This window comes from Oncorhynchus nerka, linkage group LG26, assembly GCF_034236695.1.
Source record: "Oncorhynchus nerka isolate Pitt River linkage group LG26, Oner_Uvic_2.0, whole genome shotgun sequence".
In the NCBI taxonomy this organism is placed as follows: domain Eukaryota; kingdom Metazoa; phylum Chordata; class Actinopteri; order Salmoniformes; family Salmonidae; genus Oncorhynchus; species Oncorhynchus nerka.
Genome location: NC_088421.1, coordinates 10,932,132 through 10,960,000, shown reverse-complemented (window position 1 = coordinate 10,960,000; position 27,869 = coordinate 10,932,132). Strand labels below are relative to the sequence as shown.

Here is a 27,869-nt window from a genome sequence, read left to right as displayed (position 1 = left end):
AAATACAGTCCATTTCAGATTTAGTGAGAGAGAAAACGTGAATTAAGAATACATAGAAGCACACAATTTGCCATAACTCTTTCTTAATCTGCTCTATCAGAACATAAATTATATTAGGAACATGTAATACTGCTTTTGTGGTACTGGGGAAGATGTTCAACGCACACACTTACTTCCTCAATTTATGCCAGCAAATGCGAGCCCTCGGTGTAGACTGGTTATTGCAGCATAGCTAAATGCTAGCTAGCTAGTTATATAACTAATTTATTGCATTTGTAACTAGATCCATCGTTTGGATCTTTGAACTTTTGTTGAATTAAACAACATCCTCTCTAGAAAAATGGTATGTGTACTTTATTTTCCTGATTGCCACTGAGTGAATGACTGAAATGGCTAGCTAGCTATTTAAACGTAACTTTAGTTATTACAAACTACCTGCCTAATTTCTATTGCTAGTTATGTGACAGTGACATAACATTACAATCCCAAAAAGTAAAATCACACAGAGTACTTGTTCATGCTTGTTAAGTATGTGATTGGGGTATTAGTTTACCCTAGTGTAAGAACCCATTAATTAAAGTCCTAGCTGTGACAACAGCTGCAAATGAGGGGATGTCATGCGATAGATATGTGAAGAGTTGTCTAGGCTACAGCTCCTCAGTACAGTATTCTAACAATGTATCAGCTGGATGCATACGATGTTATCCGCAGCAGGACTGCTGTTAGGTTTGGGACACAACATCAGGAGTCTGTGATGTGACGTTATTGATCCAACCAATACACGGGCTCCCGATGTTGTGTCCCAAAGCTAGGCTGCTGTGAAATCACTTTAATCTGTGCTCTGTATATAGTAAATGCTGTAAACAGCAGCAAGCACAGTGGCCTTCAGTGAATATGAGGGTTTATCATCACATAAGTGTTTAGGGGCGGCAGGTAGCCTAATGGTTATGAGTGTTGGGTAAGTAATCGAAAGGTTGCTGGTTTGAATCTCTGAGCCAACTAGGTGGAAAATCTGTTAATGTGCCCTTGATTGCTCCTGCATGTCACTCTGGTTAAGAGTGTCTGGTAAATGATAACAATGTAGTGGAGAAATATTTATCTCTTCTGTTTCTCTCTCTCCTCACTCCTTGTCTCCCTCCTCCATAGATCCCGGAGCTGTCCAGTCCCTCAGTGTGTATGAGGGACCCTCAGAGGGTGGAGGAGATCATCAAGGCCATGCAGAAGGCTGGCACCAGCACGATTCAGGTACCACCACAGAGATCCTATTCAATTAGGATTGTATATATAATTCTATGGGTACCACACCCAAGTGTTTTGATTTATTCTGAGAGGTTTGCTTGATAATATGTTGACAATGTCTCTTGCTTTTTCAGGTGATTTCAGACTTCGACATGACCCTCACACGGTTTGCCTACAATGGGAAGCGGTGCCCTACCAGTCACAGTAAGTACAAAGTCTGGGATAGATTGTACGGAGAAGATACTAACGTGTACGTAGAGTTAAGGGGTCCATATCTTGTCACTGATGTTTTTTTCGACAAGCCCATGAGAATGATTGCATCTGTATTATTTTTATAGATATCCTGGACAACAGCAAGCTCATCAGTGAGGAGTGCAAAGCACAGGTATATTTAATCAGAAGAACAACTAGAGCACATGACAGAACTTCCTGTGATTTGTCAGATAAAGTTGTGTAGATTAGAAAAACGATGACACAAGATTCACTGCTTAAATGAGTGGAAAATAACTGTATTTTCTAGATGCGTACTAGCCCGTTTATCCTTTCTGAGTGTTGTCCATTCTCCCTCGGTTCAGCTGAAGGACCTGCTCAACACATATTACCCCATAGAGATCGATTCCAAACGGACAGCGGAGGAGAAGCTGCCGCTCATGGTGGAGTGGTGAGTCACAGCTCTCTGAGCCAATCACTGCCCTTCTAGACCAGTAACACATCGCTTTGCTGTCAAACTGACCAATACCCTCTGTTCTACATCAAACATAGGCGCTTCCCTGCAGTCTCATTTAACCAATGAGTCCCACTGTTATACTGACACATTTTTTAAAACTTCGAACCCGTTTTAAACATTGTATGTTTAAGCTACAGACTTCTGGGTTGTACCATCGGATTCGTCTTATTCTTCTGCGTCCAAACATTTGTCTGTGTGAAAAGCGATCTATGAAAAGCTGAGACGCTCACGAACTGACACGCTTTGCTCTATGACGCTTACAAGCTACAGAAGAGTCGTAAGAATGTAAGGGGTTCTTCTGCATAGAATATCGTAGGAAATTCTTGGACAAAGTGTCTATAATACTGTAATAAGCTCACGTAGCTCACAACTCCAAACGGTTGACATTGACTAGTTGGATATTCATTTGCCACTGAGTAAACTATTTCTCTACAGCATTCATATCAATGAATTTTTATGATTTTTTTGCTTCAGCAGACTTTCTTTTCTTATTGACATTTGTCAATAAAACTCATGAATGCCAATGTTTATGTCAAATTGTTATGTGTTCTACTTGTAGCCCTGGTTGTCCTGAAAATAAAATGGTAAAACACTTCATTGTGATGCTAAATATAAGGGCTGGACATGCAGATAAATGAAAGTCAGATAAATGAAAAGGCGATTTTTGCTGGGGTCTCGGGACTGATGGGGTTAACCAATCCCCTTGTTTCATGCATCCCATAGGTGGACCAAAGCCCATACTCTTCTGGTGCAGCAGCGCATCAGGAAAGACCTGCTGAAGGATATGGTGAAGGAGTCCGATGCTATGCTCAGGTGAGAAGACGCCGCTACTGTTGCAAACCACAATTATGGCTGTTTAGTAGCGTAAAGTCATCGATAGCATATATGGTACCAAATGATGAAGCCTTATCAAGTCAATAATGTTAATGACGACCAGGATGATGACTGTAATGGTAGTGATTACAGCGCTATCTATGCCGCTGTCTCCCCAGGGAGGGCTACCAGCTGTTCTTTGACCACCTGCAGGAGCACAGCATCCCTCTGCTCATCTTCTCTGCTGGGCTAGGAGACGTGCTGGAGGAGGTGATCCGCCAGGCCGGGGTCTTTCACCCCAACGTCAAGGTCTTCTCCAACTACATGGACTTTGATGAGACTGTGAGTAGGCTATCGCTGACACACAAACCACAGTATATACAATACAGGTAGCCTCTATGGAGTTGAGTAGAGAGAGGGGGTTGTCATGACAACACTTAGTTTCATTGCATTAAATGCGCTCTTCCTATGCTGGTGACGACGCGAAGACTGGGTAAAAGGTTAGTGGTTTGAATGAGGATTCAACCCATTGGTGTCCCTTATTCTCAGGGAGTGCTGAAGGCCTTCAAAGGGGAGCTGATCCACATCTATAACAAGAGGGAGGGAGCTCTGCTGAACACGGGCCACTTCCAGGAGCTCAAGTCACGCCACAACGTCCTGCTGTTGGGAGACTCTCTGGGGGACCTGACCATGGCTGATGGGGTGCACAGCATGGAGAACATCCTCAAGATCGGCTTCCTCAACGACAAGGTAAGGTAGTACTGGCTACACATACACCAAAGATCTCCCTCTCTCACACCCTAATAAACCCTCAACCACGCAAGAAGTCATGTTTTTACCTACTGTTTTTACTCCGAAGTTGTATTTTAAGGCAATTGACTTGTTTTAATGCACAGTCAGCTTGTTCAAGCACTGTTTAAATGTCGTTGGACATTGACCCCTTGTTAACCGTTCCCTCTCTGCATGATCTTTCTCAGGTGGAGGAGAGGAAGACGTCCTACCTGAAGGCTTATGACATCGTGCTGGTGAAGGATGAGACCATGGAAGTGCCAAACGCCCTACTGCTCCACCTCACCAGCACCAAGTGACCTGACCATGAACTTCATCTCACTGGCCAATCAGTAACGAACGTTCCGACGCTACAGGAAATATGTTGTGCTGGTTTAGGAAGCTCTTGCTCAGGAAGTGCCAGTAGTCAAATAGCATGAGCAGAGTCAGAATGGTATTGTTTTTGGTATTTTACTAAAGCTCCAATGGCTGTTTGTGTGGGTCGCTGGGATGGATTCCAGACTGTGTCGCCCTTCCACGCTCCTCCAGTTGAATCCTTGTTGAACACTTACAACTTGAGAGCAACATCCTTTATAGTCCTACAATTTGATTTGATTTACTCTACTCAGCAACCCTACGGTCACATTCTCAATTGTTTATGAACCATCAATAGTCCAACTGAAATGGAACAGGGAAACTAGGTGACTTCCCCGTCTGGTAAATGTGTATTGGGTTTGTGGGGAGAGAAACGTTACTGGTGATATGTATGCTCTGTCTACATATGAGGAATGTACAGCACCAGTAAAACGTTTGGACACACCTACACATTCAAGGGTTTTTCTTTATTTTTACAATTTTCTACATTTTAGAATAATAGTGAAGACATCAAAACTATGAAATAACACATTTGGAATCATGTAGTAACTAAAAAAAGTGTTAAACAAATCAAAATATAGTTTATATTTCAGATTCTTTAAAGTAGCCACCCTTTGCCTTGATGACAGCTTTGCACACTCTTGATATTCTCTCAACCAGCTTCACCTGGAATGCTTTTCCAACGGTCTTGAAGGAGTTCCCACATATGCTGAGCACTTCTTGGCTGCTTTTCCTTTATTCTGTGGTCCAACTCATCCCAAACCATCTCAATTGGGTTGAGGTCGGGTGTTTGTGGAGGCCAGGTCATCTGATGCAGCCTGGAGGTGTGTTGGGTCATTGTCCTGTTGAAAGACAAGTGATAGTCCAGCGGAGAGTAAACCAGATGGGATGGCGTATCGCTGCAGAATCCTGTGGTAGCCATGCTGGTTAAGTGTGCCTTGAATTTTAAATAAATCACAGACAGTGTCACCAGCAAAACACCCCCACATCATCACACCTTCTCCGTACTTCACGGTGGGAACCACACATGCAGAGATCATCCTGTTCACCTACTCTGCATCTCACAAAGACACAGCAGTTGGAACCAAAAATCTCAACTTTTAACTCATCAAACCTAAGGAGAGATTTCCACCGGTCTAATGTCTATTGCTTGTGTTTTTTGGCCGAAGCAAATCTCTTCTTATTGGTGTCCTTTAGTAGTGTATCTTTGCAGCAATTCGACCATGAAGGACTGATTCATACTGTCTCTTCTGAACAGTTGATGTTGAGATGTGTATGTTTCTTGAACTCTGTGAAGTATTTATTTGGGCTGCCATTTCTGACGCTGGTAACTCTAAAGAACTTAGAGGGGGTTTTCCTTTGGTCCTCATGAGAGCCAGTTTAATCATAGCTCTTGATGTTTTTTTGCGACTCCACTTGAAGAAACTTTACAATTTCTTGAAATGTTCTGCATTGACTGACTTTCATGTTTGAAAGTAATAATGGATTGGAATTTCTTTTTGCTTATTTGAGCTGTTCTTGTAATAATATGGACTTATCTTTTGTATACCACCCCTACCTTGTCACAACACAACTGATTGGCTCAAATGCATTAAGAAGGAAAGAAATTCCACAAATTAACTTTTAACAAGGCACACCTGTTAATTGAAATGTATTCCAGGTGACTACCTCATGAAGCTGGTTGAGAGAATGCCATGAGTGTGCAAAGCTGTCATCAAGGCAAAGGGTGGCTACTTTGAAGAATCTCAAATATAAAATATATTTTGATTTGTTCAAGACTTTTTGTGTGTGTGTGTGTGTTATTTCATCGTTTTGATGTCTACACTATTATTCTACAATGTAGAAAATAGTACAAATAAAGAAACACCCTGGAATGAGTAGGTGTGTCCAAACTTTTGACTGGTAATGTATGTATGCATGTGGGTGCTGTTGTTTAGATCTAGATGTTGTTGTCTTCTCTGTATAGATGAAAGTTGAATGAGTTATGGTTTGTTTGTCATGTGGGACCTATCCTTGTCATATAAAGGGAAAGAGGACAGGATAGAGGGCAATCTAACTTGACTTTTGCCGTGTCAGTTTGAAACGCCAGTGTTTTATCTTAGTGTTCTATACGCCATCTTTTTTGTTTCGTGATACTTTGTTCTCGCCCTTTTTTTTGAGAAGTGTCTATTCAATGAGAATGATTACAGTAAATGAGGTTCATGTTAGGCACTTATTTATTTTCAGCTCTTAATAGACTACTGTTTTATGTGGATATCATCAGTATGGAATCTGATGATACTGTGTCACGGTATTATGGCATAGGGTTGTGTGCGTGGCTACGTTTTACAATGGACTTTTTTTGGCGCCACAGTGCCACCATGTGGTCAAAGTAATAGTAATTCGAGCCATGTGTATATATTGACATTTACAGTATCACTCCATGCTAGTCTCAAAAATCCATCCAACTTTAGCCTTGATACATCGAAAGTACATGACAAAAGTAATAGAATTTTGAATATTTGCCATGTTTATATTTTCTCTGAAATGCCATCACTTTTTGTAAAACATCAGAGTTTTGATTATGTTGTATCTTTTAGAGTCCAATTGTTGCCTTTTAGAGTCCTGTAAAAGTAATGGTTGACCTATTCGGTTTATGGTGAAGAACATCTGAATATTTAGTACTTTTAATTTTTTGTATGACGGCAAAACATTTAATTGCCACATAATGGAGGTTTTTAGTTCTTGGTACAGCCAAGGCATCGGATTCTATTGCTATTATTAGTATGTTTTGCCAAATTATAGTATAACATTTTCACCCAGTTACATGTTTAAAGATTTGAAGTGGAAATCCATTCATATTAAATGGCGATGTCACAGGTACAGTACGCAAGAATCCGGTCATACATTTCCCTTGAGACGTGTGTGGGGACAGTGTGTTCGCTACATTGTATTTTGAGGGGACAGTGTGTTCGCTACATTGTCACTAGATTGTATTTTTCACCTGTATGAGATACGTAGGCAGAACAGGATAACCTCTCCACAACTGTAAATAAAATGTGGCCACTGAACCCTTGTTTCACTTCATCTAGGTCTATTTCCTTTTTGTAAAACATGCCAAAATCCAATTTTGGAATCACTAATGATGCCATTCCCAGGGAACTATATATTAATGTTATTCCCAGCCTACACAATCCCTAGACAATGGACATGGATCCCAAACACGGGAAACAATGCATTTTTTATAGGTTTTTATTAGAAAAACAGATGTTGTTTATTATGTGATGTATATTCTACAATGCAAGGCACTTAAAAAATCTTGTATTGTACAAAATAGCCACTCTTAAAATATACAACCTACAGTCTTAACATCATTTTCATGTCTGGGAAGAAGGGGAGGGGTGGGAGACAGCCATTTATTCCTATCAGCCATTTTGAAGACAACTGCATTGCATCCTGGGAAGAAGGACCACCCCAAATGGCTGACAAGGTAGTTCAATGAAAGTGCTTTTAGCTAAATGTGTCTGAGTCAAACATTTTTTGAAAACATAATGATGCAAGACTGCAGAATAAGTTATTTATAAAAAGTATAGATGAACCACATTTTCATAAGGCAATTTACAACACATGGAAGCAGTCCTTCGTTTAAATAAGTATGGACCATTTTGGGTTATTTTCAACCAGTGGAAGCTGCTCAGGGGAGAACGGCTCATAATAATGGCTGGAACAGAGCAAATGGAATGGCATCAAACCATGTATTTGATACCATTCAACTTCGTCCGTTCCAGCCATTACCACGAGCCTGTCCTCCCCAATTAAGACGCCACCAACCTTCTGTGTTTTCTACATAATAAATGTATTTAAGAGCTCCACTAGTTGGTAACCCCCTAATTGCATAGATTCTGTCTGTCAGTCTGTTGTGTCTCTCTCCGTCCCCGCACCCCTCTGCCCGGCTCGACTGTACCCCCTCACAGCTCCTCATGTCTGGCCTTGTCAGAATCCTCCTCCACCTTCAGTTTGAGCTCCTCAGCCACTATCTTGCCATCACTGTTGCGGTCCTGGTTGTTGAACATGTCCTTGATGATGCCGTCGGCATCCATCCCTGGCCTCAGGCGACCTGTGCCCTCTGCCACCTGGATGTTTATGAAGGCTGTGAACTAGAGAGAGGGAGAGCAGAGAGAAATATGAGAGTTGTCCTTTCAAGAGCAACATCGTTTAAAGAATAATTGCAGTTTTAGATGATCACCTGACTTGTTGTCCTGACCTACACAAGGATGTTACCAACACCAGCGCCTTACCAAGCAAAGGGCAGAATTTATTGGGTGAATCCTGACTTTGATTGATGGATCATGCTAAATGTCTGGCGTGTGTTATCTTACCTCCTCCAGAGGGACAGATAGATCTTTGTTGAGGTCCATGGCAGGGAACAGGGGATCTGGGCTGTCCCCCAGCCACACAAACATGTAGCCGTCAGGCACTCCCTTCTGCAGGTCCAACAGCTCCAGCTCAAAGTGCAGCACGGCACTGCTGGGAACGCCCTTGGCTGCAGGGACATGGAGGGGAGAGCACGATGAGAGACATAGAAACAGTGTCGGAATAATGGAATGTCCAAACGCAAGATATCGCCACGCAGGATTTGGTTCTGGGTTTCAAGATGAAAGTGATCATGACTAGTTCATTCCCTCACCTCCATTTTCTCCATGTCCCAGGTGGGGTGGGACGATCACCACTCTCTTCTCTCCCACACACATGCCCCTCAGGCCCTCGTCCAGACCCTCAATCACTTTGTTGGCTCCCAGGGTGGTGATGGGGGCATTCTCATAGTGGTCCCTGGAAGAGGAGGGAGATATTGATCAAGGCCCCGCCAAAGCTCCAACGTGCTATCAGTCAGTAGGAATTAAGTATGTAGCCCTATACTTTCTACGTTGTAAGATGTATATAATATATAGTTATAGATATGGCTGGTTTCTATGTCTTGGTTATATTCTGTATCATATATTTTCCTTTCTACACAACATAAGTAGCTGATAAGTCTTCCTGTCTGTTGGCGTGGAGGCCTAGTGATATCAGTCAGACAAGTAGCCAGGGGTGATTAGATTACATGACTGGATCAGGCGCTGCAGTGTGGCGTTGCGGTATGGCGGTGCGATGGACAGGAGGCGCTCCTACTCACGAGGAGTAGAGCAGGGTGCCGTCCATCAGGGAGCAGTTGTAACGGTACTGGATCAGATCGTCCACCTCACTGGTCAGGTTGCACTTCTCGGGCTTGCTGGTCACCTTGATCTCAACGAGGTCCTTAGGGTTGTGGAAGTCGATAACGTGGATGTCAAAGACCAGCACGGCCGAGCCAGGGATGAGGTCTCCTAGAGTGGGGGAGGAGGAGAGAAAAAAAGAGAAGAAGGGAATTTGAATAGGAGCAGGGACAAGACTCGGCGTGGCCACTGGACAGTAAGACATGTAAATGCTACTCTGACTCCTCCCACCCCAAAACCTTTGGCCAATGCCACAGAGCCACATACTCACCAGTTCCCTTCTCCCCATAGGCCATGTGAGGAGGAAGGATGACACGCCTCTTCTCTCCAATACACAACCCCTGGAGGGCCTTGTCCATGCCCTGAATCACATAGCCCATGCCAATGTAGGTGTTGTATGTGCTGTTGCGCTGGTAGCTGCAGAAAGAGGAAACATAGCAAATGCAAATTAGAGTCAGTCTTTACAATGCGCCCTTTCACTCACACAAGTCTTGGTTTGACAGTAGATGTATTAAACCCGTTCCTACCTGGTGTCAAAGCCAGAGCCGTCCTGGAAGGTTCCGTTGTAGTGGTAACGGATGTAGTCTCCCACCACGGTTTTACGGGTGCAGCTCTTAGGCACCTCCTTGACCACCACGGAGATGTCATCCTTAGGGTTGAACAGGTCGATCATGAAGACCTCAAACACCAGGGTGGCCTGGGATGGAATCACAGTGCCTGGAAGAGAAGGATGGGTGCTTAGAGTCAATTATATCATCTGTACACAGCCCAATGCAAATCTTACTTCCTCTGAGGGGGTGGTCCACAACATTGTTTTTAATCTGTAATATATATTTCACCTGCATTTAACTAGGCAAGTCGGTTAAGAACAAATTCTTATTTTCATTGGCGGCCTAGGAACAGTGGGTTAACTGCCTTGTTCAGGGGCAGAACAACAGATTTTTGCCTTGTCAGCTCGGGGATTCGATCTTGCAACCTTTCGGTTACTAGTAGTTACCATGTCCCTTCTCTTCATAGGCTAGGGATTATAAACAGTGGTTACTAGTACTTACCATATCCCTTCTCCTCATAGGCCAGGAAGGGTGGGATGATGATGGTGCGTGTCTCTCCCACACACATGCCGATTAGACCCTCGTCCATGCCCTTAATGAGGTAGCCCATGCCCACGTAAGTGTCATAGGTGCCGTTCCTAGAGTGGCTGAAAGAGACATGGACGGAACGGGTTAACACACACACACACACATACATACAGCATGACTGAGAGTAGATATGGACCCCACCTGGAGTCGAAGGGCACGCCGTTCAGCAGGGTGCCGTTGTAGTGATAACGGATGAAGTCAGTAGCCTCCACGAGGCGCTTGCAGCTCTCAGGTTTGCTGAGGCTGCGTGTCTGGACCTTGTCTTCTGTGTTCCAGATGTCGAGCAGAACCACGTCAAACACCAACACAGTGTCAGCAGGGATCACATCACCTAGGAGAGAGAGAGACAGGTTGGGAATTCATTGTGTGACACTGGAATATACGACTGGGGCCAGCATCAGAGGATAACTATTTGTGGAATTTAGTTTGTACAGGGCACACCATCTGGTGCCAGGCCCTATGTAAACTGTAAAGGTCATATAAGAGAATGAAATGAGTTGTTACCTGCTCCTATGCTTCCATAGGCAAGGTGTGGGGGGACGGTAACTTTTCTGCGCTCATTGACACACATGCCCTGAACTCCCCTGTCCAGACCAGTGATGAGACGCCCCAGTCCCACCTGCCCACTGAAGGGTGCACCACGTTCATGACTGAAAGGGGGGATGGGTAGAAGAGAGGTTAGATGGAGAGAATAGAAGAGACATTCCTCAAGATTACAAAGATTATATTTCTTTCAATGGTAGGCGGTGTCTAGTCAAGTTATTCTGTTCTATTCCTATTATTATATTAGACTATTTATATTCATTTTAACTGGTTGTAAACCATGTATCTAACCATATCTGAATGGGTTGTGTGCAAATAATAAAATAAGTAATGAACAAAACACAAAAGTAGGCCATCGTAAAATAACTAAACAGGCATTTTAAGAAAAAGCCTCACCCAGCCTATCAACCAACTGAATTCAGCTGTTCGTCTTTGCGTTGAGTGTGCGTGGCATGTCGTAGTAGTAAACACCATTGAACGATATTGTGCTGAGCGCTACATAGGCCTCGTTCGAGGATGCGCATGACACGCACCAACGCACACGACAGTTACAATGTATCTGTGCAAAAATGCACAGCACAGGGACAAAGTTACAATGTATCTATGAAGCGCAGGATCTTCGATACAAAGTTTCAAAATGGTTGCTTAGAGGGGCTGCAAATTTAGAGGTAGGACACGTCTGCAACAGGCCAACTGCGTGAGACCATAGTTAAACGAAAATGTCCTCCAGCCAGCACAGAATGTATTTGCACAGGAATCAGATAGGCTTGCCCTGCTTTGATGCTCTTCTGCACTATGTCAATAGACCTATACAAGCGAGTCGTGCGTCGTAGCTTACCTTGAATCGAACTTTTTGCCGTCGGTGAAGGTACCGTTGTAATGATAACGAACGAAATCTCCCGTTTGCACTTCTCTGGGACAAACTCTTGGAATGTCATACCGATCAATAACCACATCTTCTAACGGGCCCGGGCTACTGCTTACATGGGTTCCCGTTACACAGAGCAATATTAACGCAAATATTGACTCCATTATAAACGTATTCCCTGGTGTTTTGTTAAAGTATGAAAAACAGACGGGTGATTTCGCCGTGACTTCTCCGTTGGCTACCGTCTATAGATGCAGAAAGAGAGAAGTGCGGACGTAGCTTCTGCTCGTTCAGAAGGGGGAGGTGTGTGGCATCCAATTCACCCCCTCCTCTTTAGAGGAATTCTGTAAACGTGTAAAGTAGCCCTCGGCCACATATAATAGGCCTAGGTATCTGACTCGAGCGCAAACCAGAGGAAGCCGACCTAAAGCACAGCCTACTATGTAATAACGTCAGTGCGATACTATTTACAAAGCCTTATTAATTTGAATGCCCATCGAACATAGACAGTGATTGGAAGTTATTTGCATTGTGTGGGAATATCCTACCCGCTTCTATAGAGAAGCTCATTTACCGGGAGGCGCCCATCCGGAAAGAAAGGCCCAGAATTATGTTCTCGCATGTCCTACATTCCAACCTTTGGTCTACTTCTCTATTTAAATATGACTTGTTATTTATCTAACATTTACAATGGCCTATGTTAATTTTCTGCTCATATTTTCACTGTTAAAATTTTTAAAAAGCACGTCCCTCTGATGACCATCTCATCTGGCATGCGATGTTCCAACATGCTTGCTGGAATGTTCGTAGATCCAACAAACCTACCCATGAAAACAACAACGAAGAGTTGTCGAATCTGTGAAGAAGTATTTGCTTTAGATGTTTAAATATAGAAATAATAGCATATTCCTTATTAGACCACCACACAGTCATACATATGCTATATTTACATATTTTACAGTGTGTTCAATTCCTCCACATATGTATTTCCTCCATGTATATATATATATATAATTTTAATTTTTAAAATAATGTAGGGGCTACCATCGGCCCATCAAAATGCAAAACAAAAGTTTTGTTGTATTTTCCAGTAACTTGGTCAATGTCATTTAAGCAAAATCATGAGGGCGTTATGACCCAGGGGCTAATCTAAGCCCGAAATCACTGCCTCCGACTGACTCCCTGTGAAACTATTGCAGAGGAACCCTGACTTTTCTTTCCCCTCCTCTCCGTCTCTCCGAGCCTGGCCAAGGCTCTGTACGTGCAAACAGACATGACCATTCACTGGTGAAGAAAACCCTGGGGAAATTCGTGTTTGGTTGGAGAAACGGAGGGCATGATAGAGAATAAGCATAATGGCCCCTACAAACGTTAAAGAAACCCGGTTTTCATTTTGTTTCTGTGTAGTTTTGGTCGCTCCGCTTCTGGTCGAAGCCCAGTATGAGAAATATAGCTTCAAGAGTTTCCCACATAACGATCTAATGCCACTTGAATCTGCTTATGGACATGCTCTAGACCAGTATGGAGCGCAGAACTGGAGGGACAGCATCAAGTACATGGAATTGAGTTTGCGTCTTCACCGGCTCCTGAAAGACAGCGAAGCGTTTTGCAGCCAGAACTGTAGCACTGTCAGTCGGGACAATGATACCCTCTTCGCGGACTGCAGTCTCCGCATCATGCAGCATTTCTTACTCCGAGCTTCGTGCCTTAAAAAGTGCAAAACAACATTTCCAGTGTTTACAGTAGCCTACCCGAAGAGGGATGTTCTGGAAGCTTTTGAAAAGAGGATACCCTACCGGTACATACAATATGCTTACTACCAGGTGAGATCAAAGAGTTATTCTGCTGAATGGGTGGACATGAAATACATTTAGAGTAAGATATCCAAATAACGGTTTACAAATAACGGTCGACATGGTCACAGTGGGTTTTCCCTTTAGTAGATAATAGGCCTATTTGTAAGAATCTTAGCATATGTGGAATAAATTCTTAATTCTAATATTATCATATAATTGTAACAACCTGTCCTGGCACACCTATTACACGATATGAGTAACTAATGTGTAATAGGACGATATTTACATAGGCCACTGTCATAGCCTGATACTTCGAATGAAATATCATATAGTAGCTTGTTTTCCATGAGCAAGACTGTGACACAAGCGTGAAACAATACAGTTTTTCCCAGACTTTCCTCAGCCCACCTGTTGAGAATGCTACAAAAGTAGTTGAACACACATGCCACGTCTCTCTAACAGCGCCCCGTTAAACGGTCCCCCAATAAGAACAGTCGTCTTATTATTTTCTACCAAAGCGAACACCACACGTAGGCCTATGATGCAGAATACCAAGCAGGCAAATCAACAGTGTTCCCCGTGGCAAAATAAAGAGGATTTACTTTTGAAGTGAAAGTAAGCCAAACACTCGTGCCATTGGAATGTGCATAAAATATGTGTGCAACAATTTCTGCGGCCTGTGCGCACACGTGAGTGTTATAATTGGAATCTTTCCTCAGGCAAGCCCACTCCTCCATTGGAAAGCATCTTCTCAGGTCATCACCTCTGGATGCTCGCAGCATCTGTCTCGATTTTTTATTTAATTTTTTATTTCACCTTTATTTAACCAGGTAGGCCAGTTGAGAACAAATTCTCATTTACAACTGCGACCTGGTCAAGATAAAGCAAAAGCAGTAGGACAGAAACAACAGCACAGAATTACACATGGGATAAACAAACATACAGTCAATAACACAGTAGAAAAATGTGCAGATCAAAAGAAAGATGTGCAAGTAGAAATACTGGTGTGCAAAAGAGCAGAAAAACAAAAACAAATATGGGATGAGGTAGGTAGTTGGTTGGATGGGCTATTTACAGATGGGCTGTGTACAGCTGCAGCCGGTAAGCTGCTCTGACAGCTGATGCTGTAATGCGTGTATATGGGAGGCGAAGTCAAGTGCAGGAGAGCGGAGTATAATAAACAGGCGCACTTTAATACCGGTTACCAAATGACAGCACATAACACATACAAGTGCCAAAAACACGGTCTAAATCAAAAGTGCAACGCCTGACAATAATCCACGTAACAAATAACAATCACTCACAAATAAAACATGGGGAACAGAGGGTTAAATAATAAACAAGTAATTGGTGAGTGAAGCCAGGTGTGATAAGACAAAAACAGAACAAATGGAAAATGAAAAGTGGATCAGTGGTGGCTAGAAAGCCGGTGACGTTGACCGCCAAACGCCGCCCAAACAAGGAGAGGGACCGACTTCAGCGGAAGTCGTGACAGACCCCCCCTTGATGTGCAGCTCCAGCAGCGCATCGACACTGACCTCGGGGACGACCCGGAGAACGAGGCGCAGGGCGATCTGGATGGAGACGGTGGAAATCCCGCAGCATCGAAGGGTCCAGGACGTCCTCCACCGGCACCCAGCATCTCTCCGTACCCCTCCCACACCATGAGGTAATGAAGGCCCCTCCCCGACGCCTCGAGTCCAGGATGGCTCGAACAGCATACGCTGGGGCCACCTCGATGTCCAGAGGTGGCGGAGGAACCTCCCACACCTCAGAATCATGGAGTGGACCAGTCACCACCGGCCTGAGGAGAGACACATGGAACGAGGGATTAATACGGTAATCTAGGGGAAACAGTAATCTATAACATACCTTGTTCAGTCTCCTCAGGAATTAAATGGCCCCACAAACCGCGGACCCAGCTTCCGACAGGGCAGGTGGAGGGGCAGGTTTTGGGTCGAGAGCCAGACCCTGTCCCCTGGTGCGAACACCGGGGCCTCGCTGCGGTGACGGTCGGCACTCGCTTTTTGCCGACTCACGGCCCGTTGTAGGTGCACATGGGCGGCGTCCCAGGTCTTCTCCGAGCACTTGAACCATTCGTCCACCGCAGGAGCCTCGATCTGGCTCTGATGCCACGGTGTCCGAACCGGCTGATAGCCCAGTACGCACTGGAAAGGAGAGAGGTTAGTGGAGGAGTGAGTTTTGGGCCATCTCTGCCCAGGGGATGAATGTCGCCCACTCCCCCAGTCATGGCAATATGCCCGCAGAAACCTACCCACATCGTGATTTACTTTCTCCACCTGGTAGGGGTTGTAATTTGCCTCTGGGCAGGTGCCTGGGAGCCTCGCACTGGGCGCACACCGAGCAGGAGGAAACATAAACCCTCATGTCCTTGGCCAAGGTGGGCCACCAGTACTTCCCACTAAGGCAACGCACCATCAGACCGATGCCAGGATGACCAATAGATGGCCCAATAGATCAGACGGTCGCGGACAGCAGACGGAACGTACAGGCGCCCAGCTGGACACTGGGGGGGAGTGGGCTCTGTGCGTAACGCCCGCTCGATGTCCGCGTCCAGCTCCCACACCACCGGTGCCACCAGGCAAGAGGCCGGAAGTATGGGAGTGTGATCCCATACTATGTGTCATACATCCGGGACAGTGCGTCTGCCTTGGCGTTCTGGGAACCTGGTCTGTAGGATAGAGTGAAAACAAAACGGGTAAAGAACATAGCCCACCTTGCCTGGCGAGCGTTCAGTCTCCTCGCCGCCCGGATGTACTCCAGAATGCGGTGGTCAGTCCAGATGAGAAAAGGGTTTTTAGCCCCCTCAAGCCAATGTCTCCATGCCTTCAGAGCCTTGACAACAGCCAACAGCTCCCGGTCCCCCACATCATAGTTTCGCTCCGCCAGGCTGAGCTACTTCAAAAAGAAAGCACAGGGGTGGAGCTTTGGTGGCGTCCATCTCCACTATGAACGCCAAAGAGGGATCCGGATGAGCCAGCACGGGAGCCGAGGTAAACAGAGCCTTCAGGTGACCCTAAGAAGGAGTTGAACTGTTGGAAGAACAGACATTTCTCAGCCTTGACGTACAGGTCATGCTCCAATAGTCGACAAAGCACCCTGCGCACCAGGGACACATACTCGCCGAGTGTAGCGGAGTATATCAGAATGTCGTCGATATACACCATAGACCCTGCTCGTGCAGGTCACGGAAAATCTCTTCAACAAAGGCCTGGAAGACTGATGGAGCATTCATCAACCCGTACGGCATGACGAGGTACTCATAGTGCCCTGAGGTGGTACTAAATGCCGTCTTCCACTCATCCCCCTCCTGGATACACACCAGGTTGTAAGCGCTCCTGAGATCCAATTTTGTAAAGAAGTGCGCCCCGTGCATTGATCTGATTGATCCCTCAATAGTCAATAGACGGCCGCAGACCCCCATTCTTCTTCTTCACAAAAAATAAACTTGAGGAAGCAGGTGAAGTGTAGGGCCGAATGTATCACTGCCCCAGGGATTCGGAGACATATGTTTCCATAGCCACCGTCTCCTCCTGTGACAGAGGATACATGTGACTCCTGGGAAGTGCTGAGTCTACCAGGAGATTTATCGCACAATCGCCCGTCGATGAGGTGGCCTTCTTACAGAAGGCGAGAGCCAAATCGGCATATTCTGAGGGGATGCGCAGGGTGGAGACCTGGTCTGGACTTTTCACCGTTATCGCACCGATGGAAACCCCCACACACCTCCCTGAGCACTCTCGTGACCACCCCTTGAAAGCCCTCTGTTGCCACGAAATAGTGGGGTCATGACAGGTCAACCAGGGTAAGCCCAGCACCACGGGAAACGCAGGAGAATCAATAAGGAAGAGACTGATTCTCTCCTTGTGACCCTCCTGTGTAACCATGTCAAGTGGAGTGGTGGCCTCCCTAATCAGCCCTGACCCTAATGGTCGACTATCTAGGGTGTGCACAGGGAATGGCATATCCACAGGAACAAGGGGAATCCCTAAACTATGAGCAAATGAACGGTCAAAAAGAATTCCCAGCTGCGCCTGAATCTACTAGCGCCTTATGCTGGGAATGTGGGGAAAACTCAGGAAATGAAATAAACACATACATGTGAGCAACAAGGGGCTCTGGGTGAGCCTGGTGCCAACTCACCTGGGGTGACACGATAGTGTCCTGCCTGCTGCCTCGACTCCCTGAGGAACCCCCCCAGCACCGACCAGCATTATGCCCTCTGCAGCCACAGATGGTGCAGGGAATGGCCCCTCCTCCGGTCGCCCTAAGTGCAGCACCTCCCAGCTCCATGGGCGTTGGAGAGGAGGTGCTGGGGGATGGAACTGACAGGTTCCAATCCGGATGTCCGCGGGCAGTCAGCAGCTTGTCCAGCTGGATGGACAGGTCCACCAGCTCGTCCAATGTGAGGGTGGTGTCTCGGCAGGCCAAGTCCCGACGGACGTCTTCGCGCAGACTGCACTTGTAGTGATCGATCAGGGCCCTGTCGTTCCATCCCCGCGCTGGAGGCCAGGGTCCGGAAGTCCAAGGCGAAATCCTGCGCACTCCTCGTCCCCTGCCTCAGGTGGAACAGACGTTCACCCACCGCTCGACCCTCAGGCGGGTGGTCAAACACTGCCCGAAAGTGGTGGGTGAACTCTGCGTAACGGTCCAACGGCGCGTCTCCTTCACTCCATACGGCGTTGGCATACTCCAGGGCTTTTCCTGAGAGGCAGGAGACGAGGGCGGACACACTCTCATGCCCCGAAGGAGCCGGGTGGACGGTAGCCAGGTAGAGCTCCAGCTGTAGTAGAAATCTCTGTTATTCGGCAGCCGTCATTATACTCCCTCGGGAGCGCGAGTCGAATACCGCTGGGACCAGGTGAAAGAGGGGTGGACAATGGGACCTGTTGTAGTGGAGCAGGTGGAAGCACTGAAAAACCTCCTCCTCTCTCCCAACGATCCATAGTCTGCAGCATGCGATCCATGGCTGTGCCTAGACATTGCAACATGGTTGTGTGCTGCTGAACGCACTCCTCCACTGCAACTGGGATGGCGTCTGCTCCTGCTGACTCCATTCTTGAGGTGAGTGATTATGTAATATGGGAGGCGAAGTCAAGTGCAGGAGAGCGGAGTATAATAAACAGGCGCACTTTAATACCGGTTACCAAATGACAGCACATAACACATACAAGTGCCAAAAACACGGTCTAAATCAAAAGTGCAACGCCTGACAATAATCCACGTAACAAATAACAATCACTCACAAATAAAACATGGGGAACAGAGGGTTAAATAATACATTTACATTACATTTAAGTCATTTAGCAGACGCTCTTATCCAGAGCGACTTACAATAAACAAGTAATTGGTGAGTGAAGCCAGGTGTGATAAGAAAAAAACAGAACAAATGGAAAATGAAAAGTGGATCAGTGGTGGCTAGAAAGCCGGTGACGTCGACCGCCGAACGCCGCCCAAACAAGGAGAGGGGCCGACTTCGGTGGACGTCGTGACAGATGCTTGAAGTAAGTTTCCAACTTCAGTGATTTTTGCAATTCGTTCCAGTCATTGGCAGCAGAGAACTGGAAGGAAAGGCGGCCAAAGAAGGTGTTGGCTTTGGTGATAACCAGTGAAATATACCTGCTGGAGCGTGTGCTAAGGGTGGGCATTGCTATGGTGACCAGTGAGCTGAGACAAGGCAGAGCTTTACCAAGCAAAGACTTATGACCTGGAGCCAGTGGGTTTGGAGATGAATATGTAGCGAGGACCAGCCAACGAGAGCATACAGGTCGCAGTGGTGGGTGGTATATGGGGCTTTGGTGACATAAAGGATGACACTGTGATAGACTGCATCCAATTTGCTGAGTAGAGTGTTGGAGGCTATTTTGTAATTGACATTGCAGAAGTCAAGGATGAGTAGGATAGTCAGTTTTACGAGGTTATGTTTGGCAGCATGAGTGAAGGAGGCTTTGTTGCGAAATAGGAAGCCAATTCTAGATGTAATTTTGGATTGGAGATGCTTAATATGAGTCTGGAAGGAGAGTTTACAGTCTAGCCAGACACCTATGTATTTATAGTTGTCCACATATTCTAAGTCCGAACCGTCCAGAGTAGTGATGCTAGTCAGGCAGGCGGGTGCGGTCAGCGATCGGTTGAAGAGCATGCGTTTCGTTTTACTAGCATTAAAGGGCAGTTGGAGGTCACGGAAGGAGTGTTGTATGGCATTGAAGCGTGTTTGGAGGTTTGTTATCACAGTGTTCAAAGAAGGGCCAGATGTATACAGAATGTTGTTGTCTGTGTAGAGGTGGATCAAAGAATCACCTGCAGCAAGAGCGACATTATTGATATATACAGAGAAAAGAGTCGGCCCGAGAATTGAACCCTGTGGCACCCCCATAGAGACTGCCAGAGGTCCGGACAACAGGCCCTCCGATTTGACACATTGAATTCTATCTGAGAAGTAGTTAGTGAGGCATGCGAGGCAGTCATTAGAGAAACCAAGGCTGTTGAGTCTGCCGATAAGAATACAATGATTGGCAGAGTCGAAAGCCTTGGTCAGGTCGATGAAGACAGCTGCACAGTAGTGTATTTTAATCGATGATGGTTATGATATCGTTGAAGACCTTGAGCGTGGCTGAGGTGCATCTGTGACCAGCTCGGAAACCGGATTGCATAGCGGAGAAGGTACGGTGGGATTCTAAATGGTCGGTGATCTGTTTGTTCACTTGGCTTTCAAAGAGTTTAGAAAGGCAGGGCAGGATGGATATACAGTTGAAGTCAGAAGTTTAGTCATTAAAACTCGTTTTTCAACCACTCCACAAATTTCTTGTTAACAAACTATAGTTTTGGCAAGTCGGTTAGGACATCAACTTTGTGCATGACACAAGTAATTTTTCCAACAATTGTTTACAGACAGATTATTTCACTTATCATTCACTGTATCACAATTCCAGTGGGTCAGAAGTTTACATATTGACTGAGCCTTAAAACAGCTTGGAAAATTCCAGAAAATGATGTCATGGCTTTAGAAGCTTCTGATGGGCTAATTGACATCATTTGAGTCAATTGGAGGTGTACATGTGGATGTATTTCAAGGCATACCTTCAAACTCAGTGCCTCTTTGCTTGACATCATGGGAAAATCCAAAGAAATCAGTCAAGACCTCAGAAAAATAATTGTAGACTCCACAAGTCTGGTTCATCCTTGGGGGCAATTTCCAAACGCCTAAAGGTACCACGCCCATCTATACAAACAATAGTATGCAAGTATAAACACCATAGGACCACCCAGCCATCATACCACTCAAGAAGGAGACACGTTCTGTCTCTTAGAGATGAACGTACTTTGGTGCGAAAAGTGTGACTCAATCCCAGAACAATGTGAAGATGTTGGAGGAAACAGGTACAAAAGTATCTATATCCACAGTAAAATGAGTGCTATATCGACATAACCTGTAAGGTCGCTCAGCAAGGAAGAGGCCACTGCTCCAAAACCGCCATAAAAAAGCCAGACTACGGCTTGAAACTGCACATGGGGACAAAAATTGTACTTTTTGGAGAAATGCCCTCTGGCCCGATGAGACAAAAGTAGAACAGTTTGGCCATAATGACCATCGTTATGTTTGGAGGAAAAAGGGGGAGGCTTGCAAGACAAAGAACACCATCCCAACCGTGAAGCACGGGGGTGGCAGCATCATGTTGTGGGGGTGCTTTGCTGCAGCAGGGTCTGGTGCACTTCAGACGGCATCATGAGGAAGCAGAATTATGTGTATATATTGAAGCAACATCTCAAGACATCAGTCGGGAAGTTAAATCTTGGTCCCAAATGGGTCTTCCAAATGGACAATGTCCCCAAGCATACTTCCAAAGTTATTGCAAAATGGCTTAAGGACAACAAAGTCAAGGTATAGGAGTGGCCATCACAAAGCCCTGATCTCAATCCTATAGAGAATTTGTGGGGAGAACTGAAAAAGCGTGTGCGAGCAAGGAGGCCTACAAACCTGACTCAGTTACACCAGCTCTGTCAGGGAGAATGGGCCAAGATTCACCCAGCTTATTGTGGGAAGCTTGTGGAAGGCTACCCAAAACGTTTGTCCCAAGCTAAACTATTTAAAGGTAATGCTACCAAATACTAATTGAGTATGTAAACTTCTGACCCACTGGGAATGTGATGAAAGAAATAGAAGCTGAAAAAGCTGACATTTCACATTCTTAATGCAGTGATCCTGACTGACCTAAAACAGGGAATTTTTACTAGGATTAAATGTCAGGAATTGTGAAAAACAGAGTTGAAATGTATTTGGCTAAAGTAACAGTAACAGTTTGGGTCCCCCTTTGAAGAGGGGGATGACCGCGGCCGCTTTCCAATCTTTAGGAATCTCAGACGATACGATAGAGAGGTTGAACAGACTAGTAATAGGGGTTGCAACCATGGCGGTGGATAATTTTAGGAAGAGAGGGGGTGGGGGAAGCATGGCCAGCCATAGAGAAATGCTTATTAAAATTCTCGATTATCATGGATTTATCGGCGATGACAGTGTTTCCCAGCCTCAGTGCAGTGGGAACCTGGGAGGAGGTGCTCTTTTTCTCCATGGACTTTACAGTGTCGCAAAACCTTTTGGAATTAGTGCTGCAAGATGCACATTTCTGTTTGAAAAAGCTAGCTAGCCTATTGCTTTCCTAACTGAGTGTGTATATTGGTTCCTGACTTTCCTGAAAAGTTGCATATTGCGGGGACTATTCGATGCTATTCACATCCAGACATTCTCATAGGTGTTCCAGGCATGTGTGTCAGCCAAACGGTGATCTCATGGCTCTGTTAAGAGCATTCTTCCGTTTCTTCACTTGTTCAGATATACAGCAGTATTCCAAAAACCCTCCTCCATAAGACAGACCAAGGTCACAGTTTGAATCTATACACCATGGGTTCTTGACAATTGCCAGGCTTAGCTACCACATAGTAATCTTTGAATATAGGCATACAGTATTCTTCTTACCGACAAGTGTTGATTGGCAGTTAATCCTTTCAGCACATGCCTTAGAGCCATATTGAGACAGTGGCTGAAGCACACCTCTTAGCAGTTGGTGAGGTGATTTGAGGTTAGAAGCCATGCTATTCTAAGGACTAACTAGTGTTGGCAAGACCTGCTGCATGTAGAGAACCCCTTGCTTCAGCTAGGCATTCGTTAGAATGAGAGAGAGTGTCTTTAGAAGTCATCCAACGATGACACTAAGTATCAGAGCGCCAAGAGCAACCAATCAAGACTACTGGACCCTATATGACCCATAACAATAATGATGATACATTCTGTATCTCCTCTCTCCCACAGTTAAACAACATAGAGAGGGCCGTGTCAGCGGCCCACACGTTCCTCCAGAAGAACCCAGAAGACCCCTTTATCTCCAAGAACATGAACTACTACAAGACGCTGTTTGAGCTGGACGAGTACCTCATCGACCACGAGGAGCGTCCCTACGAGGTCAGTGTGAGGTCAGCTCACAACCAGCCCCCATACACATCACAACTAGCTCTGATACCCGTCACCTGGTACAGTACTAGAACTAATGAGAATGGCTGTCCAAGAAAAACCTCCAAAAGCACTAATTCGACATAAAAAGGATTGAGAGCACTGGAAGTTTTTCTTGGTAAGCCATTCTCATGATTTTTTTCAATTCCTTTGTTTGCTGAAGAGCCCATCTGTCCCACCTGAACACAGTACTAGAACTATTCATTGAAAATATGTGTTGGTTAGTATGTTATCGATGGCTTTCTCAATCTAAACATGAATGGCGGAGAAACATACTGAAGTACTTTTTCACAACTCTGTTAGAAAAATGTCTCAGAATAGAATGTAGGTTTGAATTCTATTCAAATGTTGGTTGGTGTTCTGCAACTGCGTGCTATGTCCTGTCCCTTCAGCACATATCTAGTGTCTCTAACTGTGCTGTCCTTTCTGACCCCTGGCTGTTGTTCTTTCAGCCCATGTCTAGTGTCTCTAACACTTTGATTGGTCCTTTCTGTACTCCAGCCTGTGTTCCTGAAGGCTGTGAAACTGTATAACTCTGGAGATTTCAGTGCCAGTGCTCGGGACATGGAGCAGGCCACTACGGAGTACCTCAAAATGTACGACCTCTGCCTGGCAGGCTGCGAAGGGTCATATGAGGTCACAGAGTACAAAGACTTCTACCCTACACTGGCAGGTGAGTGTCTGGCAAACCCCCATCTACTCATGGTCCCTATTGAGAGGGCAGAGACTCTGGTCATAGCAGTATAATATCTCTCTCTCTCTCTCTCTCTCTCTCTCTCTCTCTCCCTCTCCCTCTCTTTCTCTCAGATCTCTACACAGAAGTTCTGAAGTGTAAAGTGAAGTGTGAGGAGAACCTGATGCCCAACGTCGGTGGTTTCTTTGTGGAAAAGTTTGTGGCTACCATGTACCACTACCTCCAGTTTGCCTACTATAAACGTAAGGACATGAAAGTGTCACACCTCGATGGAGCTCCAAACTCTACTGCACTTGCATTTCATGACCAGAATTGTACAGCAACTATTCAGGTTGTTATGCAGTTGTCAGATGACCCACCCTCCCTCTGTGCAGTGAACGACGTGCGTAACGCGGCTCCGTGTGCGGCCAGCTACATGCTGTTTGACGCTAACGACCAGGTGATGCAGCAGAACATGGTGTACTACCGCTTCTACCGAGAACAGTGGGGCCTGGAGGAGACACACTTCCTGCCTCGCCCGGTGAGTAAACCAGATTACTTTATATAACCTTGACGCCCAACTCAGCATCCCGATGTGCCCTGTCAAGACTTGACATGTCATTTCTGATTAATACGAACCATCGTCTAGAACAGTGTATTCAAAGTCAGGGTCGCGACCCTGGGAACTGCAGTGGGATGGCCAATTTTTGTGGTTGTTGTATGGGACAATATACAAATGTTTTGGAAAAAGATAATGGAGAAAGGGGAAAAAAATATTGAGTAAATGTATTTATTGGTTTCTTTTCATTTTGACAAGAGATGAAAATGCAATGAATTAAAGGTTATTTGTTGATGTAAAAATCAAAATTGACAGATTTTGGGGTGGGATCCCCATAAATTTTGGCTGAAAAAATGGGGCTCTGGCTGAAGAAGTTTGAATACCACTGATCTAGAATTATGGTAATAAACCTTACCCAGTTTAACCTCATTCCTGAACCTGATTCCAAACAAGATGTGTAATAGTTTCAGATTTTGGGTATGACCTAGCTGTTGTTTCCTTACTAATATATGCCATGGAGCACCACAGCTCTACACAAAAAAAACAAGAAAAGGAAAGCTGTAACATATAGCTATATATAGCACCAATTCCCTACAAAGGTGGTTAATTAAAAAGGATGAATTAATTGAAAAGGATTAGGTCCTATAGGTTCTTAGTTATGCTCTACCAGTACAGCATTTACAGCACCTGCAACGCCATCAATTAAATAAAACCAACAAAGCTCCCTGAAACATATAGGCCTTTTTGAAACTGTGATAGTTTCAAATGAAGTTAGTGGTGCTGTAGATACTCCATGATATGCTGACTGAAGGGAAAATGAGTATTAAAACAAAGGGAAACAGCATCAAATGTTTAGTTTTCTAGCGCTAAAAACAATTTTGAACTGTAGCTTTGTGTTCTTGCACCTTGAGTCAAACAATGATATTTACGCACCATGTTTGTTGCGCAGGAGGCACTGAGGTACTTTAACCAAACGACCAAGCAGAGGGAAATGCTGGAGTTTGCACTGAACTACCTACAGACTGATGATGAGGTAAGGCTAGCCTGCAAAAGGGGTGGAGATGGAAGTAACAGAGGGAACCAGTTTTTATGTGCAGGACAAATTCTGGACAGAAGCACCAAACTCAGAAGTAACAAACTGTAATAAATTGGCTGGTTTGCTTCAAATCTGGCGAGAATTTGGTTCTGGGCTGCTGAGAATATTTCCAATGTGCAAAACAATTTTGGGGTACAGTAGCTGGTATGCTATTTTGTTTTGTGGGAGGTGACTGAAAAATGAGCGGGGGGAGGTGGGGGGAAGGGACCAGTCAATCACAGTGTTTACTTTGATTCTGATTCTGACTACAGGGGATGTACGAGCGAGACTACTGTAGAGAGAGTGGGATGGATAGAGGTTGAAAGAGGGTCAGTAGCTGGAAGAGAGAGAAATGGAGAAAGGGATTGAGATTGATAGGGAGGGATGTTGTGTTTTCCGACAGTGGAGTGTGGTATGTAGCTGGGAAGTGTCGGCCTCTGAGGCCCTGCCACATGCGTTTTTTTCTCTGGTCATCCCCTCCCAGCTAACCACACAGCCTCAGCTTAGACCTGAGAGGGGGGAGGAGGACAGAGAAGGAGAAAGGGAGGGAGAGAAAATGACAGCATGTACTAGTAGTGAGAGATTCACAGGGAAAGAAAATAAGAACCAAGAGAAAGGCAAAGAAAGTGTGAGAACGATGACAACGTGTGCTAGAAATATATCCCTGAGCCAAGTGAAATCAAGCCTCATCTTGAAGTGTAGATGTGTTGTTGTATGTCTGTAACTCAGCGTTGTGTTCCTTGGCAGGGTGTGGTGAGTCCAGAGGAGGTGGCTGCTCCCTCGGCCCCCCCTGACGCTGAGTTTGAGGGGATAGGAGATTACGAGGAGTCCTTCGTAGCAGACTGGTGGCAGGAACCCAAAACCAAGGGGGACGCTGGGGAACCTGCAGCCTGACCCCAAACACCAACTCCACCATGAACACCACCCCTCCCCCAAGCAGAACACTTCTCAAATCCCCTCTCAAAAAATATGGACAGCCCTGCAGAGCCAGACCCCGTCCAGAAATGCCAGGATATGATATTTAGTACACCCCACACATTAAATTGTTCCATGGTGTATATATACAAACACACACAGACACATCATTTCAGAGCTTAAGGAACACAAAAGGGAGAATTTACATTGTCAGTTGCACACAGTTCCACCATTAGCAAGATCACACAAACACCCACACAGGACTTATTGAAGGTCAGAGCTTGTCCATGTCTAAACTGAAAGCTAAATTGTGCATCTGTTTTGGCATATGGAGAGGGAAAAGAAAGGGAAAGGGGGGATACCTAGTCAGTTGTACAACTGAATGCCTTCAACTGAAATGTGTCTTCCGCATTTAACCCAACCCCTCGAAAGATGTATTGTAATTGTTAATACTGTATGACTGTTATTGTTGTTGTTACATTTCTTATTTCATGAAATGATTTGCCTTTGTGCCATAGCCCTGGTAGTATGGCACTGATCTGTGCCTTCTGTCAATATCTAGGATGGTTGATGTTGAATTCTGACCTATCGGAGGCGTATTTTGTCTGTCCAGCGGTAAGATAAAAATCCACACAAAATGCTAAGTGAACAACGGCAGGAAGTGTGGAATAAAGTGACGTATTATTTTACTACACCGCTGTTCTTGTCTCTTTCAGCACCTCCATTGCAGTACAGACATACAGTATAATGGAAACTGATGCTGATCTTATGCCCAATTATTGGTGGGATTATTTGAGATACTCTAAGGATGTAGGGTTTGAGACGTTGTGTTCAGACCCCAACTCGGTTTTGGGGTGTAGGGTTTGAGCGTAGCCTGACGGTAGGGAGGGGCAGTTCCTCTTGCTGCTCCGTAGGCAAGTACCATGGTCTTGCAGTGGATGCGACCTTTGACTGGAAGCCAGTGGAGTGTGCGGAGGAGCGGGTGACATGGGAGGATTTGGGAAGGTTGAACACCAGGCGAGGTGCAGCGTTCTGGATGAGTTGCAGGGGTTTGATGGCACAAGCTGTGAGCTGGCAACCGTGATGGTGTCACCTTCTGACCTTAGTTCCTTTATTTATGTCTTTGTGTTAGTTTGGTCAGGGCGTGAGTTGGGGTGGGTAGTCTATGTTCTTTTTTCTATGTTGTGTTTATGTGTTTGGCCTGGTATGGTTCTAAATCAGAGGCAGGTCGTCGTTCGTTGTCTCTGATTGAGAATCATGCTTAGGTAGTCTTTTCCCACCTGTGTTTTGTGGGTGATTGTTTTCTGTTTAGGTTGTTTCCCTGACAGAACTGTGCGCTTTCGTTTTCTCCGTTTGACGTTTTGTTTGAGTGTTTTTTTGTGAACATTAAATATGAACAATTTCCATTCCAACGACGATCATTACAGAATCACCCACCAACCAAGGACCAAGCAGCGTGTTATCTACCAGGAGCAGAAGGTTCTGGACTCCTGGACATGGGAGGAGATTTTGGACGGAAAGGGACCCTGGGCACAGGCTGGGGAATATCGCCGCCCCAAGGCAGAGCTGGAGGTAGCGAAAGCTGAGCGACAGCGATATGAGGAGGCAGCACGGCACGGCAG

The 27,869-nt window shown here is 45.4% G+C and overlaps 3 protein-coding genes across 3 annotated transcripts; 2 read left to right on the top strand and 1 right to left on the bottom strand.

The window, feature by feature from the left end:
• Positions 1-181: 181 nt before the first annotated feature.
• On the top strand, positions 182-6,988 carry LOC115110270 (cytosolic 5'-nucleotidase 3-like). Its single transcript, XM_029635772.2, has 9 exons — positions 182-343; positions 1,147-1,245; positions 1,374-1,443; positions 1,578-1,624; positions 1,815-1,900; positions 2,690-2,779; positions 2,959-3,121; positions 3,329-3,529; positions 3,757-6,988. Exons 1-9 carry the CDS (start codon positions 341-343, stop codon positions 3,865-3,867), a joined length of 870 nt encoding a protein of 289 aa, XP_029491632.1. The 5' UTR covers positions 182-340; the 3' UTR covers positions 3,868-6,988.
• A 149-nt stretch (positions 6,989-7,137) lies between these two features.
• LOC115110265 (peptidyl-prolyl cis-trans isomerase FKBP10-like) lies at positions 7,138-11,990 on the bottom strand. Its single transcript, XM_029635768.2, has 10 exons — positions 11,674-11,990; positions 10,797-10,942; positions 10,434-10,623; positions 10,206-10,351; positions 9,681-9,870; positions 9,425-9,570; positions 9,075-9,264; positions 8,589-8,731; positions 8,281-8,444; positions 7,138-8,058 (listed from the first exon to the last, which is right to left on the bottom strand). The coding sequence occupies exons 1-10, from the start codon at positions 11,865-11,867 to the stop codon at positions 7,870-7,872; spliced, it is 1,698 nt and encodes a 565-aa protein (XP_029491628.1). The 5' UTR covers positions 11,868-11,990; the 3' UTR covers positions 7,138-7,869.
• A 915-nt stretch (positions 11,991-12,905) lies between these two features.
• On the top strand, positions 12,906-26,939 carry LOC115110266 (endoplasmic reticulum protein SC65-like). Its single transcript, XM_029635769.2, has 7 exons — positions 12,906-13,526; positions 22,828-22,977; positions 23,527-23,698; positions 23,833-23,961; positions 24,094-24,239; positions 25,207-25,290; positions 26,080-26,939. Exons 1-7 carry the CDS (start codon positions 13,059-13,061, stop codon positions 26,224-26,226), a joined length of 1,296 nt encoding a protein of 431 aa, XP_029491629.1. The 5' UTR covers positions 12,906-13,058; the 3' UTR covers positions 26,227-26,939.
• Positions 26,940-27,869: the final 930 nt, after the last annotated feature.

Excerpts from the sequence above, each read along its gene's own strand:
- LOC115110270 (XM_029635772.2), top strand. Across the intron at positions 2,780-2,958 it reads GAGTCCGATGCTATGCTCAG|GGAGGGCTACCAGCTGTTCT; the intron begins GTGAGAAGACGC and ends CTGTCTCCCCAG. Across the intron at positions 3,530-3,756 it reads TCGGCTTCCTCAACGACAAG|GTGGAGGAGAGGAAGACGTC; the intron begins GTAAGGTAGTAC and ends GATCTTTCTCAG.
- LOC115110265 (XM_029635768.2), bottom strand. The coding sequence starts at position 11,867 with ATGGAGTCAATATTTGCGTTAATATTGCTCTGTGTAACGGGAACCCAT. Across the intron at positions 10,943-11,673 it reads GGCAAAAAGTTCGATTCAAG|TCATGAACGTGGTGCACCCT; the intron begins GTAAGCTACGAC and ends CCCCCCTTTCAG. Across the intron at positions 8,732-9,074 it reads GGCACCCTGCTCTACTCCTC|GGACCACTATGAGAATGCCC; the intron begins GTGAGTAGGAGC and ends CTCCTCTTCCAG.
- LOC115110266 (XM_029635769.2), top strand. The coding sequence starts at position 13,059 with ATGGCCCCTACAAACGTTAAAGAAACCCGGTTTTCATTTTGTTTCTGT. Across the intron at positions 13,527-22,827 it reads TACAATATGCTTACTACCAG|TTAAACAACATAGAGAGGGC; the intron begins GTGAGATCAAAG and ends TCTCTCCCACAG. Across the intron at positions 23,962-24,093 it reads CCAGTTTGCCTACTATAAAC|TGAACGACGTGCGTAACGCG; the intron begins GTAAGGACATGA and ends CCCTCTGTGCAG.